At 38.7% G+C, this 20094-nt stretch overlaps 1 protein-coding gene across 2 annotated transcripts in view; it reads right to left on the bottom strand.

Moving 5' to 3' along the window:
- Nucleotides 1-20094, bottom strand: part of GMDS (GDP-mannose 4,6-dehydratase) — a 388807-nt gene that overhangs the window by 228109 nt on the left and 140604 nt on the right. For both annotated transcript variants that reach the window (XM_042869259.1, XM_042869258.1), the window contains exon 6: nt 19255-19359. In XM_042869259.1, the coding sequence (XP_042725193.1) occupies nt 19255-19359 (105 nt within the window). The remainder of the gene's footprint in view (nt 1-19254; nt 19360-20094) is intronic.

Genomic DNA, 20094 nt, shown 5'->3' on the forward strand with positions numbered 1-20094 from the left:
AAAGTAGAAATATCATGCAGTCTAAGGCAATGAGCACAAAAGCGGACTCTAACTCAGCTTGTTAAATAACTAGAGAAGTTTGGACGTCTGTGCCCCAGCAACTAGTAGCATCTCAAGAAAAGTGCTGTTTGATGGCTCAAGCTGAGACATTCAGCCTTCACTCTAACACTCCCTTGAGAACAAGCAAGCAAGGCTTTTCATCTTACCTGGTGACACATGACTGACTAATAGAGTTTCTCAGACCTTCTGACCTTTGAGGGACTCTGCCTGGTTGGTCCCTCAGTCTCTCCAGGTGGCTAGGACATTAGTTTGTGGTAGGTCACTGTATGATCAAGACTTTGCACAGGTCTTCTGTGTCCTTCTATACAACCTCATTAGTGCCAATTTTTAATGTGCAAATTTTTGAGTGTAAAATGTGTAATTTCATTTAATTTCATCTTTCATGCACTTCTACTAAAGACAAAAGAGAGTGTAATAAGAGCTAGCCTTAAAACCAGTCACAGTGGCTTACAACTTTGCTGAGTCAGTACTTATATATCTTCTTTCTTACACAAAATCAAGGTGTTCCTAAATCCATGTACTTCCTTTTTGAGCTCAATTGTTCAACCTTTCTTTCTTTCTTAAGAGCTTTCTTCTGAACAGCTTTGTGACAGTGCTAATCTTCAAGGCACCTCATGGGAAGCCCTTAGTACATTATTTAGTAAATGCATCTCAGTTGTCATAAACCACCCTTTGCTCCAGGAGTCCTGGAGCAGCCAAGACAGGGCCCTGAAATGCTTGAACTCTTATCACTGGAGAGTTGGAAGGATCTAGAGGCAAAGAGCTCACTAAGGAGTAACAAGGGACTAGGGAGAGCTGGAGAGGAGGAGAAAGAGAAATCTTGGCTTCTGCAAATACAGGAAGCACAGTTTTTTCTAGTACTAGAACAGGGCACATACAATGCAAGGCACTACATTTCCTTCCATCTTCTGTGTTATGAGTAATTGGATTCTCAGCTTGGGTGCTATGAGAAGTACATCTCTCACATTGCTGATGATCCCAAGAATTCCCTCTATAAATCAACTGATTGTCTGCCATTGCCATTATGAGGATGAGTTGTTGCTCCAACTACAGATAAGCTTTCAGCCTCAAAACAGACTCAACAAGTGAACAGATGGCTCTGGCACATGAATCCAAAATACTCTTCAAGATGTGATAGGCAGAGTGCAGTCAATCTCATGTGCTACTAGCAATACCAGAAAGGCTCTCGGTGCTTTCAGCTCACTCTATCTGCCCCAGCTGTCTCAATTTCCTCAGCTCTGTTTCTACACAGGAACAAGTAGGGTGCTGAGAACAGAGCAGGACAACACGAGAAGTCATGGTCTTGGATAAAACCAAAATGACAACCTTCAAAAGCAGTATTTTAACAACAAATCTCCTTGAAATGCACTTCAAAGTAATTATGCAGAAAGAACACCCAAAACCTTAAAGAAAACCTGCAAACCTAACAGGGTGAGAGTGAAAAGGAAGTGCAGAGACAAGTTGATGAGATATCGGGAAGAGTGAAAGCCAACAAAGACAGCACGGCCCTTCTGTCCCCGAAAAACTTGGGCATGTTTGGCCAAGCTGTGTTGACCTCCTGTATTCAGAGAGCCAATAAAAACATTATTTCACCTAGCTGTAGCTGCTGCCAGTTGCCTTAACGTGCCATAAAAAGTTACGTCCTTATGTCAGAGCAGGCCACAATCACTCTCGGGGGACCATGGAGTTAAGCAAGGGTGCTTCCACACCCAACCCTGCTCTGAAAACGTGGCTAGGCAGGGGGGCAGCTCTCCCACAGGAGGTTGCATAAAAGCTGCTGGTTGCAAGCAAACCCCCTCTGGGACAAATGCCGGGAATGAAGCTCATTTTCATTTTAAAGTGAAAAAGGCAGTGTGGTGAATAAATAGACACTGTATTTACTGAGAAAAAAAATCCCTTGAACACAGGAATCCAGTAAAATTATAGCAGTTGTATAAAACATACATGCATTTCAATGAACATTCTCTTTTTCTGACATTGTCACTGAAACTGAATCCCATACTTGCATTCTTTCCAAGTGGGAATAATGTTTGTTTAGTGTAATTAATACTTGAATTAAATAAAGATAAATATGCAGCTACATATACAGACAGCCAGTTTTCTACTAAGATGAATTGCTGCAGTCTCACTGAAGTTAGATTTCTTAAGTTTACAAAGAAGAATCCAAGGTTACACATTCTACCATAAGTATGTCCAATTACTACCAACACTTTCACACGAAACTCTGAAGCAAAGCAGAAATGAACTGTACAAAACATTTGGAAAGTAATTAAATGGCAAAAAAGAACATCTAAACAAAATGTCCATTCCGCACAGCTCAACTTTTCACGTTCACTACTGTTTTAATATCAGTATTTTAAGAACACTTCTTCCTTTGTAGTTTCTCAAAATTCATTGTTATCCTGTTTTTGTGATATTTCCCATTTAAGTCAGTTTAGACTTCCTCTAGGAACAGAAGAGGCAGTCAGATCACCTGCTGTTCTGAGATGCTTACAATACTTAAGCACAATGGGGTGAAACCAGGACAGAAAGTTAGCCCAATTCTGAATTTCCTGGCTTTGTATTAATAGTGGGACCTTTCACATAGCTTTAGCATCCACATAGGTAGCTGTGCATGGTCTCTGAAACTCACACATGCACATACACACGCTCTGTGCTCGTTCAGGAAGAAAGCTGTAGATTCTAGCATTGAAGTTGGGGCTCCCCATGCCAGTGTTATTACTGAATGCACAGTGATACAGTTTCATTACATATCTCTAGATTAATTAGATGTTGTATTTTTTCCCCCAAGTAAGACTGCTCCCTATGCAGAGGATTGATTTGATCTGGGAGCAAAACCTTGAGAGGAATGAGGCAGAAGTTCTAACAAAATCTGAAGCTCAGCAAAGGTAAAGAACCATAGAAAAAGATGGATTCACTGTTCAGTTTAATTAATGCTGCTATGGAAAAAAGGATTTATACTTGAGCTTCTTTGGCCAATTCAGAAAAGCTACTCACCAATTCAGTAGGTTCTTAGTTAATCACTGGATTAAAGAAAAATAATTTACGGGAACTTCACAAAGCTAAGTAACAAAGCTAAGTATCTTGACACTTGTGAAAGAATCAGAGAGAAGCATCCTGAATAAGTCAAAATAGTCATTCTTAGTGCACAGATTGAAGAGCATATTCCATGGATGGAGCACTGAGTATATCTGTTGTCAAAGAAATCCTTTCAACAATCCCACTCTGCTTCGCAATTATCACACATGCAGTCATTCAGGCAAGCACAATTCATTTTGTGCAAGGAATAAGGAAGAAGGGACTTGGGGGCAGGCGGAGGGGAGTGTTTGCTCTATCAGATTACAAAGGCACGAGCATGAATTAGTTCTCTGGAGGCACCCTTCATTCACTCATTACACAATTTTTGAGCTAATCAAGTTTGCAATGTTCTTCCCTCTCTGTAGTTTTCAGGATGTGTTCATATTGACCTCATCGCTTATGTCTCTGGATGGTGAGGAAACCTAACTTCTGTGGCCAAAGCACAACCTTCTTAAATTTCCAGCTGCGGTCTAGAACCCGGTTTCAAAACTGTATAAAACAGAATTTCATATGACTCCCAAGTGCACGCTGAGGAGCTGGCCTCCCAAAGGGCAGTTCAGAGCGCCCCAAGGAATAGGGATGGAAATCACTGAAATTTAACCCTGAACCCGACATGAACTCAGGGATTGGGACTGCATATTTTCCACTGTCCTACCATCTGCTGCTTCACTGCACACCGTAATCTTTGGCAACCCCACTGAGAGCTGCCTGGGCTATGGCTCTGTTCAGACAGGGTGTAGAAAGAAAAGACACTGAGAATGTCATGGCTGGCTGACCAGACTACTGAGATCAGAGAGATTATGCCTCATTTGCTCACCAAGCCCTGCCAAAAGCAACACCATTTAACTGCAGGTACTCAAAACCCAACAGGCATGTTTAAAGGAATTCTAGGCTTAAAAAGGAGACCATTCATAATGTGCATTTGTTGGGATAATGTAGCTGCCACCTTTTGGCAATTATTTGCGATAATTTTTAAAGAATGCAGTGCTGAGTATTTCAAGTAAAAGTGATATCTGATGGAAAGTACCATACCTGATTTACAGATCAGATAGACCTGGAAGATGACTCAGGTAGGAATAGACAAAGGCGATTTAGCAGCCCAGCAAGCAGAGACAGAGAGAAAATACAACTGTTATTTTAGCCTGTTTATCTCCAGGCTGTGAAATGCTGCTCAGTATGGAAGTGTGAGAGTTTGGTACTTAGATGCATAACCCTCATATGTCATTTCATGACAAGGGACCTCCCCTGAGCCAGAGCAAAATCCACATTTGTTCCCCAGAGCACCTTCATGGGCTCTGAATGAAGCAGGCAAAGAATCAGCTCTCAAAAACTCTGACTTCCCCTGACCACATTCTTCTGGACACAGGCCTTAGCCCTCTCACTGATTAAGTACCTCATCCATAGAATTTACTATTTTAAAATGATGACTGCCAAAGCTAGGGAATATTTTATAAGTTGTTTCATAACTGCTATGGAACATTTCTAAGAGCAACTGCAGGAAAGTTATTGTAGGAATTACAATTACCAAAGGAGGTGGAATCAAATAATGCTGACACCAACCGTGTGTTATTAAGGTATCTTCCTCCATCCCCTCTGCTCCTGACAGCAGCACTAGAAATGGAGATGTAATTATATATGTGCCTACAACAATGTCCTGCCCCATTCAAGTACTGCCCTCCTTACTCAAATACTGATCTTGGAAAGGAGGGTGCATTGTCTCACATCTGCTTGGGAAAACAGTCAAAAGTACTTCAGTAAGACAAACTCCTCTTGTGGCTGCAGAGCTATGGTTGGCAGATGTTATGGTTGATGAATGTTCCTCTAATTGCAAAGGGATACTACCAAATTGTCCTCTGACTTGTAATAGACAGCCGCTGTCACCCTCTTCTTCTTCCCTGCTGCTCTACTGCCTCCACTCTGTCTGCCTCACAGGGAGATCGGAAAAGAAAAAGAAAAAGCCACATAAGAGAAGAGGAACAGACATCACTTTCCCAGCTCCAGCTGTGTTGGAGCCAACAGACTCTGTTGTTTTGATGATTCCTGGACTTGTAAGTCTCATTTCATCCCTGCTTGACAGAAGTGCAAAGCCGAGGTGAGAAGGGCTTGCAGACTTACAGAGGGAACATCTGAAATCCTTAAGCTGTTTCCTCCTAGAAAGGGCCTTTCTCTCTCAAGGCTGGAATCAAAACATCTCCACTTCAACCTCGTGTTAGTAGGCTCTGCACCTCTCTAACCCTTGTGGGTTGTAAAGGAGTTTTGCTGGTGCTAAGCTTTGTAAGTAAAAGGCAAGGCAGAAGCCATTCACTTAAACTGGTAAGGCAAAGAGATCAAATTTGCTTTTTGCAGTATTTTTCTTTCTTTGTGAACACATACCTTGAAAAGAAAACACTCGAAGCAAAAAGCTTCCCATTAATATTCTCAGCTTAAACTGCTTCTTTTCTAGGCTCTGCTCCTGTTCTCTGTCTTGACTCATAGTCTCAGTGACAAAGAAGCAGCCAGGCAGAGCCATTTCATAAAACGTACTAAATGAAGCAACTTTTAATAATAACACAGGCTGGCAAGTAGCCATGTTAAAGAAGGAAAGACCCAGCAAGAATGTCCTGCAGCACAGAAGTCTCTGTTGTTCTCATTACTGCAAACGAAGAAAATCTCTTTAATACTTTTGATTCAAATGATCATTTGACAGAAATGACGGTCAAGACAAATGGCTGTACAACAAGGCAAATGGATTTCCTACCGCTACAATATCTTACTTGGCTCCCATGACACAATTTCTCTGTTATTCTCCCTTGCCATGGTAAAGTAAACTTGCAGGCTACCCAGAAAACAGATTAGTATAATCAGCCCTTTATAAATTATATCCCTTCACTCAAGGAAAGCAAATAACTTTGCCTCCTCTATAATAACTGTTTCTAATACTTCATTTATTCTTTAAATTGTTTATAAAACACTTCAACAGAGGTCAAGACGAAAGGGCAACAATAATTGTAGATTAAGGAGACTCTCTAAGTATTTTGCACCTGTGAGTAAACACTTGGGCAATTGTTATGATACAAGATGGATACACTAAAATAAAATTCAGTTCTATTTATGACTTTCTTGAACACACGTGTTATTTCATCTGAGAGAGATCCCTCATCTTTTCCACAGCTAATTTACATTCAAATTGAAGCAGCTGTATAGCTGCTTTCAGTCACATGCTTCAGGCAAATAACAATAGATTTAACCACAGTCTCCTATGGAAGAAACCTAAAGGAATAGTGAGCGGACCTAGTGGAGACCTTCTCATGAAGTCTTCTCTTGAAGAGAGAAAGAAAAGGCTTTCCTGCTCAGCAACAGACTATTTCTGTTTTCCTAAAGTTGTGTGCACAAACAGCAAGAACAGCTTCAGCCATTTGATAGAAGTCCATGTAGTCTGACAAGCTGCTTCAAAAACTGGCAACATAGAATTAATTCTTTGGAAAGAAACACATGTGCAAAATCCCCTCTGCTCTGCAGAATACCTTTACTGGTATTCTCTTTTTGGTTTCAGAGATTTGAGTCTGCATGGCTTTTGATGCATTTTCAGAAATTTCTTTCGTTGCTTTTTGGATCTTTTTGACATCTGCAAAATCCTGTTGTAACAAACTGCTCCCATCACAAACAAACCATAAAGCCAAATCCTTTGTTTGCTTTGAGTCTGTAATTTGGCAAGATGAGAACTGGGGACCAGCACATGAAACGATGAGAGAGAGCAATCATTTCTCATCCACCTTCTCCCAGCCACTTCAAGTTGCCTGTTCACACTTGTAACACACTCTTGCTTGTTCTTCCCATGCCCATGCACAGCACTGGCAGTGACCCTGGCAATATTTGGGAAAAGGGTGCTGTATAAGCTCTCTACAACATAATCTCCTGAGCTGCTGAGTGTCACAACTGCGCAGATTCCTAATGAAGCTGAACTGTTGATTATCAAATAACACCAATCAATTTCATCCACACCTTGTAAGTACATATGGATTAAATTATATTAAAACTTTAATCCTTGACTCATTTGTTTCTTTTAAAATGTTTAAACCAGAACACATCAGAAAAAAACCGAATTCTTAGCCAAGCTTCAGCATAGCCCAGAATAGGCTGTTAAATAAACCGCTCACGTCCCCTAATATCTCACCCACCAATGAAAAGAAAGAACACAACCCAAGTCACTGAACAAGAAAAAACAATCAAATTGTGAGCTATTATGCAGAAACAATAAACTTAAACACGACCAAAATATTTGCTGAGGGATATAAAGTAGCCAGCACTATAGGCATATCAGCTTACTAAGAATGAAGTTAAATTCTTAAGTTATTCTCAAGAGTTTCAATGGAATTTAGTAAACAGTATTTTATTCATCACAAAGTATTCTCTTTACCCAGCTTATATGATGACAAGGTTATAAAAATGCAGGTTCAAGTTTCAGATTTTTATGTTGCCCCCCTTTCCTCTTTTTTTCTTGGTAAATACCCACATTTCCCTGATCTTCTCATAGGCATGTTGTCACGTGGATTCAGATACAGACACAAGCTCTCTCCAAACTACTTCAACCTCATACCAAACCAATACAGATTATTTTCACGTTTTAATCCTAGTAAGATCTTTCTCCTTCTATCAATACGTTCCCTGATTCTACTTGTTAGCCAAACACTGCAGCACTGTACTATTGCATTGCATGTCAGCCAGGAGGTATGCTACAGCCCAATAAAGCAGCTTACCCAGGCAGAGTGAAGTGCACAAGGTAGCTAAGTGGTTCCAAAGTATAAAAAGGCTGCTTGTTTCTTTTTTTCCTCAAACAGAACCAAAATATAAAATCAATTTATTTTTTCTAAAATGAGAATTTAATCTGATCTGCCATGTGAAGCCTTTGCAGAATCTAATTCAGAGCCAAACAAAACAGAAAATATGGGGGCTGCTCCGAAAGTAACGCTTCCTAATTTATGATGTAAGCCCACCACCATCAGAGGCAGATGTTGGTGGTATGGCAGTAGAGGTTGAACCTTCCCACCAGTATTCCATTACCATCTGTGTTGCCGTGTGACAGAGGGCAGCAGAGGGGCGGTCTGACAGAATGGTGTCTGACACAGAAGTGCATATGAAGCAAAGGTGTGTCACTGAATTCTTCCATGCAGAAAAAAACAGCACCCACTGTCATTCATCAACGCTTGCTGAACGTTGATGAAGACCAAACAGTGGTTGTGAGCACAGTGAGGCGGCAGGCGGTGCTTTTCAGCAGTGGTGACAGCAAAGTGAAAGATGGCCGTGCAGATTTTACGAGCGCAGCATGCAAACTCTTGCTCATTACTGGTGAAAATGCAGAGCTAATGGTGGTGACTGTTGAAAGATTTGTGTTTTGTAACTGAGAATTTCCTCTAACAAATGGTGTTACTGTGCTCTTTGTATCTGATAGAATCATAGAAAGATCATGCATCTCCAACCCCCCTGCCACACACAGGGCCACCAACCTCCCCATTCAATACCAGACCAGGCTGCCCAGGGCCCCATCCAACCTGGCCTTGAACACCTCCAGGGATGGGGCATCCACAACCTCTCTGGGCAGCCTGTTCCAGCACCTCACCGCTCTCTGTGAAGAACCTCCCCCTGATATCCAACCTACATCTTCCCTCCTTCAACTTAAAACCATTTTCCCTTGTACTGATAGAATCATACCATGACTTATGTTGAAAACAAAGCAGAAAAAAACATCTTGTAAAAATCTCTTGCATTTTCCATAGAAATAAATAAGAGGCATTACTTTCAGAGCAATCTACATACTTTCTGATTACTGACTCAGAATTATTGTTTACAATAAAATTGCCAGAGGAAGTTCCCTTTCTCATATGATAAAATATATTCAGCATAGCAGTTCTTCCCACAAACATTATTTTAGAGTAAAAGGAAAAGAAGGGTAAGCAAATATTTCCAGGTAAGCACCGCAGACATCATTACAGTTGACTTGCTCTCCTTTTAGAAGCATAGAATTATCGTGTCCTCTCAACAATATTTCTTAATGTTATGTTTCTCCCTTTAAAGAATTCTATAAAGTGCCCAACCTTTCAATATACATGCCCTAGTGCTTTGAAAAATCTGAATGCTCTCACTGTCATTAAAAAGCAGGTTTGAAAATTTGACCAGTGTGATTGAGCTCTTATTCACTTACCGGTAATAGCCTTCTATTTAATAACAATAGAATGAGACTTAAGAGTCAGAGCCCATAAGGATCAAGGTAAGTGTCTTAAGGACTGTGGCTACAACATTCTCTGTAGTAAAAGGCAAAAACATTCAAAAAGAACTTACTGTATCATGTGGCTGCATAAGCACTTCTTTCCGGATAGGTTACAGAATATTAAGAGGTATTTGCCTTAATCCACTTAAAGTAGGGAATAAGGAGAAGAAAAAAAAAGAAAAAGAAGAAGGTGAAGATGTTGTGGAAAGAAGGAGATGTGGCAGTTTCACAGAGGAATAGTGTAGTTACAGGAGCCTGGTTCAAACGCTGTCAAGAAACAGAAACTGAGGATTCTTGAGGGAAGCACATTTGGAAATCAAACAGTTATTTTAACCTGGATTACTTTGAAGCAGCAAGCTAAATAAAATGACACACCATCAAATGACAAAAGCCTACTCTTGTATGTAAAAAAAAAAAAAATCCAGATAAATTAGCAGATGTTCATGAAAGTTTTAAGTTGAAACAAAAGTATATTACAGGAAAGCTCACACAGATGCTAACGAAATATACATCTGATCTAAAAATTTAATTGTGGCAAGTGATGTTAAATCCTGTGTCTCAAAACTGTTTTCATAACAATAGTGCAGATGTGGAAAAAGTGAAATCCAAAGTCATGAGATTGCAATGGAGATGCCACTCTCTGTGATCATAATAATTCTACAGTAAATGTATACAATAGATGTGAAAGAAAACAACAGTTACTTAGAAAATTTACTTGCTAAATATATAAAATAAGTGAAGAACGGTTCTGCAAATTCTTAAAAGTAATGCTAAATAGCTCGTTAGTATCCCTCCAAGCCTTATATTTTTTAGAGTTCTTATTCAGAGTAACTTCAGGTTCATAATTTTATGATTAAATTAAATTTGCATAGCCTCCTGGAATAATGTTTCAGATTTTCTTATAAGGGATTGTTTCATAAATTGGTTGGATGGGGAAACTCTACCCTAAATTCTTTTGAGAGCCACAGATGTCGAAAGATGTTGAGGGAAAAACGCACTAAGTACTAGTCAAGACAGAAACATAAATCATAAAAAAGCTGCAGTTAGAGAAAACTTACAAACCCCAAATTATGCCATCTTCACTTCAAGAACAAAGATTAAATAAACAGGTATCCAAGCTGATGCTAGTGTCCTAATGTTTTCCCTTCTTATTTTAGAGGAAAAGCACGCTTTAAAATGTGTTAAAACTCAGATTTTTTTTTTCCTTCAATGCTAAGATTTCTGTATTAAATATTAAGCCACTTAAGTTTGAGTGAACCTTCATGTACGTTATCTCTCTTAACAATACACACAGCCTAATTCTTTTTGTTTTCTTTTATTTGTTCTGGCTTTTCTGCAAATTTTACTAATTATTACACACTAATTATTTAATCAGATTTTCATGTACAGGCAACCATTTGCACGCATCGTTCGCATACTCACACATAATTTTGGAAAGAATGAATTAACATTCCCTGATGACTCTGTTCCTCCAGGAGTGTTGATGCCTGGTTATCACTGTCTATAAATGTGAAGGTAAACCAGATGATGTCACCCCACCAAACCCACAAGGAACCTGCAGAACCAAAGTGACAGCAGATGCCTCACTTGCAAGTAGACCAAAGTTGTGCAATAACTGCTGCACACTAATGAACTCATACTCAGAATTGCATAATCCCATGATTTCAAAACAAAGAGCTTATTTTTATAAGTACAATTTATGATCATGATATCATTAAGGGGCACAAGTAAAAATTTAATAATGACCTGTTATTCGTTGTTTAGTTTTTTGACCCTATTTTGTCAATAGGTCTTGGATTCACCAGCATGACAAAAACCACTGCCAGTCTTTTAGCAATACCAGCACATGCAATTACAGAACCAAGCAGCAAAGGCAGCATTTGCCTATAGCTGTTATTAGATGAAATGAAGCTTTCAAGTTTACAGCCTGAGTCATTGCTACACCAGTCTTGTTCTAAATTTTTGTTAAATGTTACATGGTTTGTGGAGCCAAAAATATCTTATTACTAATTTTGCTAGTGATACAAATTGTAGTGATGTGCAGTACAATTTTATGTGAAACTCAAAAATATTTAAAGAAAAATCTGTATTATTTGTTTTAGATGCCCATTTTACTTGTTAATAGAATAATTCACAGTAGCCACCTTCTACCCCAGATGCATGACAAGTATTTGATTCTCACCAACTCTAAGTGACTTTAGTTTCTAGCTTCTTTCACAACAGATGTATTCAGGATTGAATTGTATTGATTGATTGATAGTGGAGCAGGTTTAGGAGGAAAACAGCTGAAGAGATTAAACTAATTTAGATTAAGTAATAAAACCTGACCTTCCTTGGGCTGAGGTGATTCACACTATTACCTAGAAAATGCTGTGTAACAGAAAAGTTTTATAGCCCAGGACACAAAGCTGCACACCTTCCTGCTATTCAGAAAAGGAGAATTACACTGCTTAGTTTTAGACCTCACAGAGGACAGAGTTTTTATCCATGGTACCTCAGTGACTACTGCAGTAGAGCCTGACAACAGATAACGCTCCTGGCACTAGTCTAGCCTCTTCTCCAATCAAACATCAGAAGGCTTCTGTTACCTACTATGCTCCCAACGACACACCTCATCAAAATCAATTTAAAAACTTGAGAATAGGAAGTAACATTCCTGCTGTAAAACATGTCAGAATTAGCAATTACTGGCCTGATTTTTAATGACAAATGTATGCAATAATTTACATCTAATTTATACAACTAAAGACAGCAGAGGAAAGGAGCATTTACAAACTGAAGTGCCTAGTATGGTCTCTAGATTGGTTTTGCTCAAGATTCAAAGGTTGGCCCTAACCTGCTCGCTGCACTCAGATAATGTAGTTTACCTTCCTATGATACTACCATAAAAACCCATTAGATGATGAATGCCATCAGACTCAACATCTGACTACAGTGTAGTTCCCATTTATGTGCTCATTTTGTATTTGTTTTTAATGAATCCTGAAGGTTTTGCTGAGGAATAACCAGATGACCTTTTCCTTCATTATTGGGCATTTTTGCCTAATAACTTTAACAAAGGTAAAGAAAAAAAAAGAGAAATAACTTTGTAATTCATATAGTTTCAAAAATCTTGCTACAAGTCTGTGCATTAGTGAAGCCACTAAAGATGAGGTACATGCTCTGACCCCTCCATTCCCCACTGCTGACTTCCAGATCTTCCATAACATTGTATTCTAGAGGTCAGTTTGTATTTCATAAGATGAAGGCAAGTCTTCAAACGCTCAGTTCAAGAAACTAACGCTGACATCAGATCATATAACATGAGCAATATTAAGAATTACATTGCAAGGTTTTCTAGATTTAGTAGTTTCAATATTTTGTAAATTGGGTGGATGCTCTGCTTTTTTTTTTTTCTTTTTTTCTGAGATTACACAAAAAAATTATATCAATCATGGGAAACAGCAAAAAGTGTAATCTACTTTCTTCCTAACACAGAATAAGCCACAAGGGAACACATGATTTAATGACAAGAAGATGCATCTGATAAGATAATAATTTGCTCAAGGAGAGATTTAGGTTGCAAATGCAGCTGTTCCAAGAAGTTAAACCCACAGGCAAGAAATTACTTAGTCTTTGTGAGTGCTATATTCAGAACTATTTAGATAAAGTGGTAATAGACCCCAGGAAAGTACATCAGATAAGGAAGCATAGAACCAAAGGTTCTCCAATAGTGGAAAGGGAAAAAAAAAAAATTAAGAAATCAGAAAGATTTCCACAAACCATTGTTTCCAAAACTGAATCAAAAAGATTTCAATAATTAGACTGCTCAACACAGAATCTTCTTTTAACAGCGACTCACTTGAGAAAAATGTATAAATATAACATAATTCAGTTCATATACATGAGTGTTTAGTTTCCATTTGGGACAAGTTCCACGGCACTGACCTGAACTACTACATGGATGTCCAAAGGCAAGCACACGCAGAAACATTCACAGCTTTCAGTTCCTGTATCAGAAGTCTGGCACAGCTTTCAAAACACCTAAGCTCACAGAGGGAAGCCCACTCATCTTTTGGCATCATTTCTTTGCCCTCATGTATGAATTTTTACCAGAATTCATGACTAAGATGATTTATTAGCAACACAAAAATCAGAAAGACTCAAAAATCTGCATACTGTGACATGCTCTGATCTGTAGTATCTAGATAGACAGCACCATGTCGACATCAGAAGAATTAACTGAATTCACTCACTTTGTAACGTCACCTATTTTTCAAAGGAAAACACACATACCTAGCTAAAATAGCAGAGTTACTACCCGGAAGTCTTCTCTTATTATGGACAATACTACTGCAAATTCACGTGTACACACAGACAGACTCTAAGGCCCATATTTATCCCCACTGAAGTTTGACTGCAAGTGTTGATAAGGGAACACCTGCATGGATCACTTAGCAGGATCAGTCTCACAGCAGGGAGAAAAAGCCAGTAAGAATGCATGTCTTCAGGACACTGCATGCTTTCTCTGTTGAAACATGCAGACTAAAAAGCATGAAATGATCTTGGCTGATGCGCAGCACACAACTGTCTGAATAATTGCTTTTACATTGGCCATGGTACCTTGCCATCAAGTTTTCAATATGCTAAGCAGACGTTCCTTGATAATACTAGCCAGCCTGCATTCTTCTCCTCTAGCAAGGAATCAGAGAGAGAGAAGCAACACTCCACTGACTTCTGCTATTCAAATGTGCTTGTGGGTTGGAAAGTTTTAGACTAAATTAAATAAATAAAGATAAATAAGTCTGCGTTGAAAATTTTACACGTTTGCATCTTTCACTGGCCTAAACTTACAAATAAAGGACCAGCAGAAGTCCTTCATATTTTCAGTGGTGCTAGGTTGCCTAAGCCCCTCTTGCACAGAACATTTGTAAGGACACCAGCAATTAGTTTCCTCAATGAAAAAATGACAAACGGAAATCTGACAGATGTTGGGCACATCTTTTTATAGGAGATGCAGAAGAGCAGCTGTTACTGCAGGGATTGTAGGGATTTCTTGTGAAAGTTGGTAGCAGATGTCACCATCTGCTACTGCCCTCTCTGTTAAATAGAGGCAAAAAGGAGACTGAAAACTTGTTAAAAAGAGAAAAAAAAACAGGTAACAACAAAAAAATTCAAGACACCCAAGTATATTTGCAGCAAGCGGTAGAACTCCTTACCGCACTCCCTCCTAGCAAAACTGCAATCCAGTTGCACAATAAAGGCAAAGAACACTCCCCATTCTCTTCAAATCATGATTTCTTTTCATTTTAATCTTTCTACATGTACTTTGACAACCTTCAGCCTGCAATCTAACACCTAGCCATTTCCTTTCTGGCTGAAAGTGATCATAGAAATGAGCGGTTGCATCCTTTCCCTCTGGGTATACAGTAAGGGTCTGATGACAACTGCTTTACCAGAGCTGGTATCAGACAAACAAAAATTTCCTACACAATGATCTACACAATTATGTCATGTGTGGAGGCAAAGTATTTAGTACTTACAGAAAAAAAAAAAAAAAATCCAGCAAAAAGAAAACAAAACTTGTGTTGCATTGTGTCAGGAAACATGCTGTACATGTTTGTACATCTTGGCAGATAACGATCAGATGAGGCAAGCAATGAAGTGGTTAACCAAATCGGAGAGTTATCTCAGACATCCAAAGGCACATCTTGTAAACCTGAGAAAACTATACAGAGAACTGAGGAGCAGAAAAAGTAAGGGCTTGTCTGGGAAGAAACAAATGACACTGTCAACAGGTAGTTAGCTTTCTTACTCATAAAAAATGGCATCAGTGAGATCCACAGCCCAACAAAAGAATAGGAATCTTTCCAATGGTATAAAGAAGAGTTGGATCATGCCCCAGCTTTCCAGAAAACTAGACTTGCTAATTGCCTCACTCTTTCGCTGTCAAAACCGTCATCTCACTGAACTGAAATACCTTTTCAATATTGCTATAGGGCAGACATTTCTACACTGGTAACACTGGAAGCCACATTCAACCACCAACAGAAACTCGCTGATCACAAGCTTCCCCATTTGGTATTCCACAATGTTATTAAAGAAAAAAAAGAAGAACAAAAAAGCAACCCTACAATACTATGTGTCCAGCTCTCTGTACATCACCCCCTGGAGCCTGGAAAGTCACAACTTTGGAATTAGCACTCTGAAACGTGATAGAAAAACCACTCTGTTATGGCAGTTGCACAAGATTACTGTGGAGAGACCATTCAGATTCATTCTAACGTACATCTCCCTGCTTTATCTGCAAAGACTTTTTAGGTTATCTCTTGTATGTTTAGTTTTGGAAACATATACCATCTTGTAGCTTACTTGCACTGTAAAGAGCATTTTGCTTTTCAGATGACGTCATGTTTAGACAATAAATAAGCCTCAGAAATAGAAAAGGCCATTCTCCTTTGGCATGCCATAAATCAGGAATCACTTGAGCCATACCTGGTATACGAGTGATAAAAGTAAGAGAGAAAACCAGCTTTAGCAAGGCTTATTGCTGTAACCAGTCTTTTCTCAGCACAGGGGAATTATGCTTACCTCACATTACCAAGCCATCACGTGAAATACTATGCTCAGCCAGTATAAATCAACACGGCCCAGTTCACTTCAACACAACCATACTGATTTGTGTGAGCTGAAGAACATGTACCAGTCAAAAAGTGACTATTTGTTGTTATACCTACTGCCTCTCATTTCCTAAAGAAAAAAAATAAAAAGGAAAATACTACACAGCCACTTGTTCTACTTCACATGAGATTTTAGATAATGTTCTCTGTTGTTACACATGCATGCAATTCCTGAGCAGGGACTCATTGGTGCATTTTGATAATGCTATACTGCTATACTGCTATTCCCAAATTAAGATGAAAGGTGCAGACAGAGGGTCAAGCAACCTGGAACTTATTGGTGCTTTTTATTTTTTATTTTTTTCTATAAAGTCACTGTGGCTGTCACTATGCAAAAGATCAGCCCACACAGTGAGCTTAAGAGTGTCACATCTTAAAATCTACTCCTGTTACTCTATTTTTGTTACAGAGTGAAAGAACAAGACAAAAGTAAAAAAAATCAAACAAGCTTCTCAAAGCCAGCACTTTTCTCAAGTATTCCTAATTTCAGTAAATAAGAAGCCTCTTATATTAGACTTAAGCACTCTCCACCCTTAACAAACTCTGTGCGGACTTGTTTATTACTACGTAGCATACATGATGTTAACTACCACTAGAGCTCCTTCCCAAAACAAAATTGGGAAGACTAAAGAAAAGAATCAGTATTCTGAAATAACATGTTTCTGCCTAAATTTGCCTCATACCATCCCAAGGAGAAAATGCCTTCAACAAAAATGGTATGAAATATGAAACAAAATATACATCACTTCAAAAGTAATGCCTTCCATTCATTTCCATGGAAACTACAACAGATACAAAGAGCACAACAGCACTTTTTGATATAGCAAATTCTCAGCTACTAAACAGTATTTTTCAACATAGCCACCACCACTAGCTATACATTTTCACCATATTACCATCTCTGTATTGAGATAGATAATTCCTATTACACCCCCTTCGCCTCACAGAGCACGTTTATAGCCTTCAAAACCAAAAGTGGTGAATGCCAATTAAAAAAAAACAACCTCAAAACTCTTTCGCTTCTATTTTCTTCTCTGAAAAATTTTAAGATATTCTCACATAAAAACACTAAGGAAATGATGGTGGGCTGTGTTTACTGTTACTTTCATTGCCTGCGCTCCTGCTAAAGCTAATGGAGCCAACCAGAACTACTTCTAAGACAAGATTCCTGTTCATGGCAGAAGTGGCTTAAATTTTACTAGAATCACAAACACACAACTAGAAGAACAGCCTGGGACTTCAAAGCACAGACTTCATTCTCCACAGGGACATTAAATGTGTTGAGACTTCTCATTGGAAGCTCCATTTTAGCAGTATCAAAGCTGGAATGAATGTCAGAGGGATCAAAACAGCAACAAGCAGTGAAGTTTTTATATTTCAAAAAGGCACAAGCCTGCAGAGAAAAAAACAGCAAAAATCATAAATGTGTTTCTGTAACTTTTTATCCAGCAGTTGTTTAGCATTACTAGAAATCACAGAATTATAGAACTGCTCAGGTTGGAAAAGACCTTAAAGATCATCAAAAAGTCCAACTGCAACCTGACCTCACTACCCTAACTCTAACAGCCCTCTGCTATATCAGGTTCCTGAGCAACACATCCAAATGGTTTTTAAACACGTTCAGAGATGGTGATTCACCACTTTTCTGGGCAGCCTGTTCCAGTGCTTAACAACCCTTTCTGTAAAGAAGTTTTCCCTGATATCCAACTTAAACCTCCCCTGGTGCAACTTGAGGCCATTTCCCCTCATGCTGTCACCAGTGAGAAGAGACCAACCCTGCTTTCACTGCAATCACCTCTTGGGTATTTGAAGAGAGCAATAAGGTCTCCCCTCAACCTCCTCTTACCCAGACTAAGCAGCCCCAGTTCCTTCAGTACCATGCCAGGGTTGTTTGTGTAATTGCATTTTCCTTCATGCTTTATGTTGGTCAGGTGGTTTTAATTTCAACATTATAATGCAAAGCAATTTGCACATCACCTTATATAGTGCACCAAGACTATACTGCAGTGGAATGCTTAAAAGAAAGCAAAGTATTAGGGCTCCTAAATGAAACAGGTTAGTGAATTTGATTCTCTTTTAATTTTGAACTTGTAGTGTCAACTGCTCTGGCATGAAGCACTCCACCAATTTCTGCCACCATGGACTTGATGCATCATGTCCTGGAAACACTGCCTACTCAGTGTACTGTAAGATTTTACAGCTGTGACTCGCAAAGAAATCCCTATTTAAATCATATTGACTTTTTTCCTCTATTTTTTTTTTTAAACAGTTGCAATTATGGTCTATTTTATATTTGTAAGTATGAGTAAAATGATTATGTTTTGTACTAGGCTATAATTTACATAATTGCATTCCTGTAAAATTTGAATTTATATTTCATTTAGCAACAGACCACAATAAAAGGCTTCTCTCTGAGAATCCAGTTCTGTGTGTCAATTTAAAGTTTAATTTTAGAGTGTTTTCTATGTCACAGTATTTTAAGGGCAGAGGAAAGCTGTCACTGTGTAAGAGACTTTTAATCAACTCTGGACTTTTGCTCAAACTAACTACCATTATTAATTGTTCCTAAAGTAGTGCAAGAGGAAAAAGCATGATTAAGTGGAACTTAAACTGCCTTGCTATTAAGGATTAAACAGAAAAGCATTTTAAAGCCATACATTGAAAGCCATCGTGACAGAAGGCATGTGTCATAGTCCACAAGTTTCCAAAATATACCAGGCTGTACTCACTAGTCTTATGAAATTTAGAGGGACTATTATTTCTGCTTCTTACATTGACATTTATATGCAAATAAAATTTTTGACTACAAGTCACACTTGAAATTGCATTTGTTATGCAGTTGCTCACCTGAACGATTTTAAAACCTGCCTTTTTAATATATCATTTTAACATTCTAGCCATAAGTTACTATCAGGAAGGGAAGAAAATGCAGAGATGCTATGATATTTTTGCAGTCTATTGAGAGCACTGATACACAAAATCACTCCTTTCAGAGTTGGAGGGTTACAAAATGGAATGTGATGATTGAGAGTGAAAACTGGCATATAGCAGACTGCCAGAAGGGCTACATTAAACACAGTGCACAGACTACCTCAAGTCAAACAACCTCACCACAGCATTTTGGAGATTTAAAAAAAACTTCTGGATTCACTGTACCGTTTTTCCTATCAGATATGCACAAACTTAGGAACAGTTTAACATGGATTTTCTAACCTCTCCTGGGACTTTCATGATTGAAGAGAATGCCATTCACAGCAAAGAGATTGTAGGCCTCTCTGAAGTTCACCACAATCCAATAGGCATACAGTTTTGCTGCACCTACAAAAATAATTGGAGAAGATGTTACACATAACCGTTCCACTTGTGCACTGCTTGGACACACACACACATCTCTGTTGCATGCAGGGTGATGGCCACATTTCAACAATTCAATTAGAATTCAGTTCATTCCCTAGATGTGTCACATTTCATAGGGAAAAAATATCCAGGCCAATAAACAGCAGCTGAACGAGAAAATACTCCTTTTTTGCACAGCCCCAGGATAGACCAGGAAGGGTTAGGGCACTCTCTCACTTGTTTTCTTACACACACTCAAGCATAGCAATATTTCTTTTACAATACAATTAATGCAGCCAGAGCGTGTGAAATATGCCACTGTGGTGACCTCTGCTAATAAAAAAAAAAATGACTTTAGAGGAATAAAAGCAAAAATCTGCTGTCTTAACACTCAAATTGATTTGAAACTTTATCACCAAAGTCTTCCATGCACAATGCTTAAATAAGTGTTTCAAATTTAATGCGAGGTCATGAAGGAAGAAATGAGCTCTTGGGAGTTTTTCATTTGAGCAACAAAAAGTATGAAACCTTATCACTCCAGTGCTATCTTACAATTCTTAGTGAAGGAAGAGCCAACCCTCCCCCTCCTCTCTAAAAGAGCTCTCTAATTCTGATCTGAATGAACACAGTCTTGAGAAGTGAGATGGTAATTTCCAACCCCCGGGCAATGGCAGCAAATACTTTTAATATAGTAATTCATAAAGGTATGCCTCTCAA

The sequence above is a fragment of the Lagopus leucura genome, unplaced genomic scaffold (assembly GCF_019238085.1).
Source record: "Lagopus leucura isolate 7727_CA_CO unplaced genomic scaffold, USGS_WTPT01 Super-Scaffold_100002, whole genome shotgun sequence".
Taxonomy (NCBI): Eukaryota; Metazoa; Chordata; class Aves; order Galliformes; family Phasianidae; genus Lagopus; species Lagopus leucura.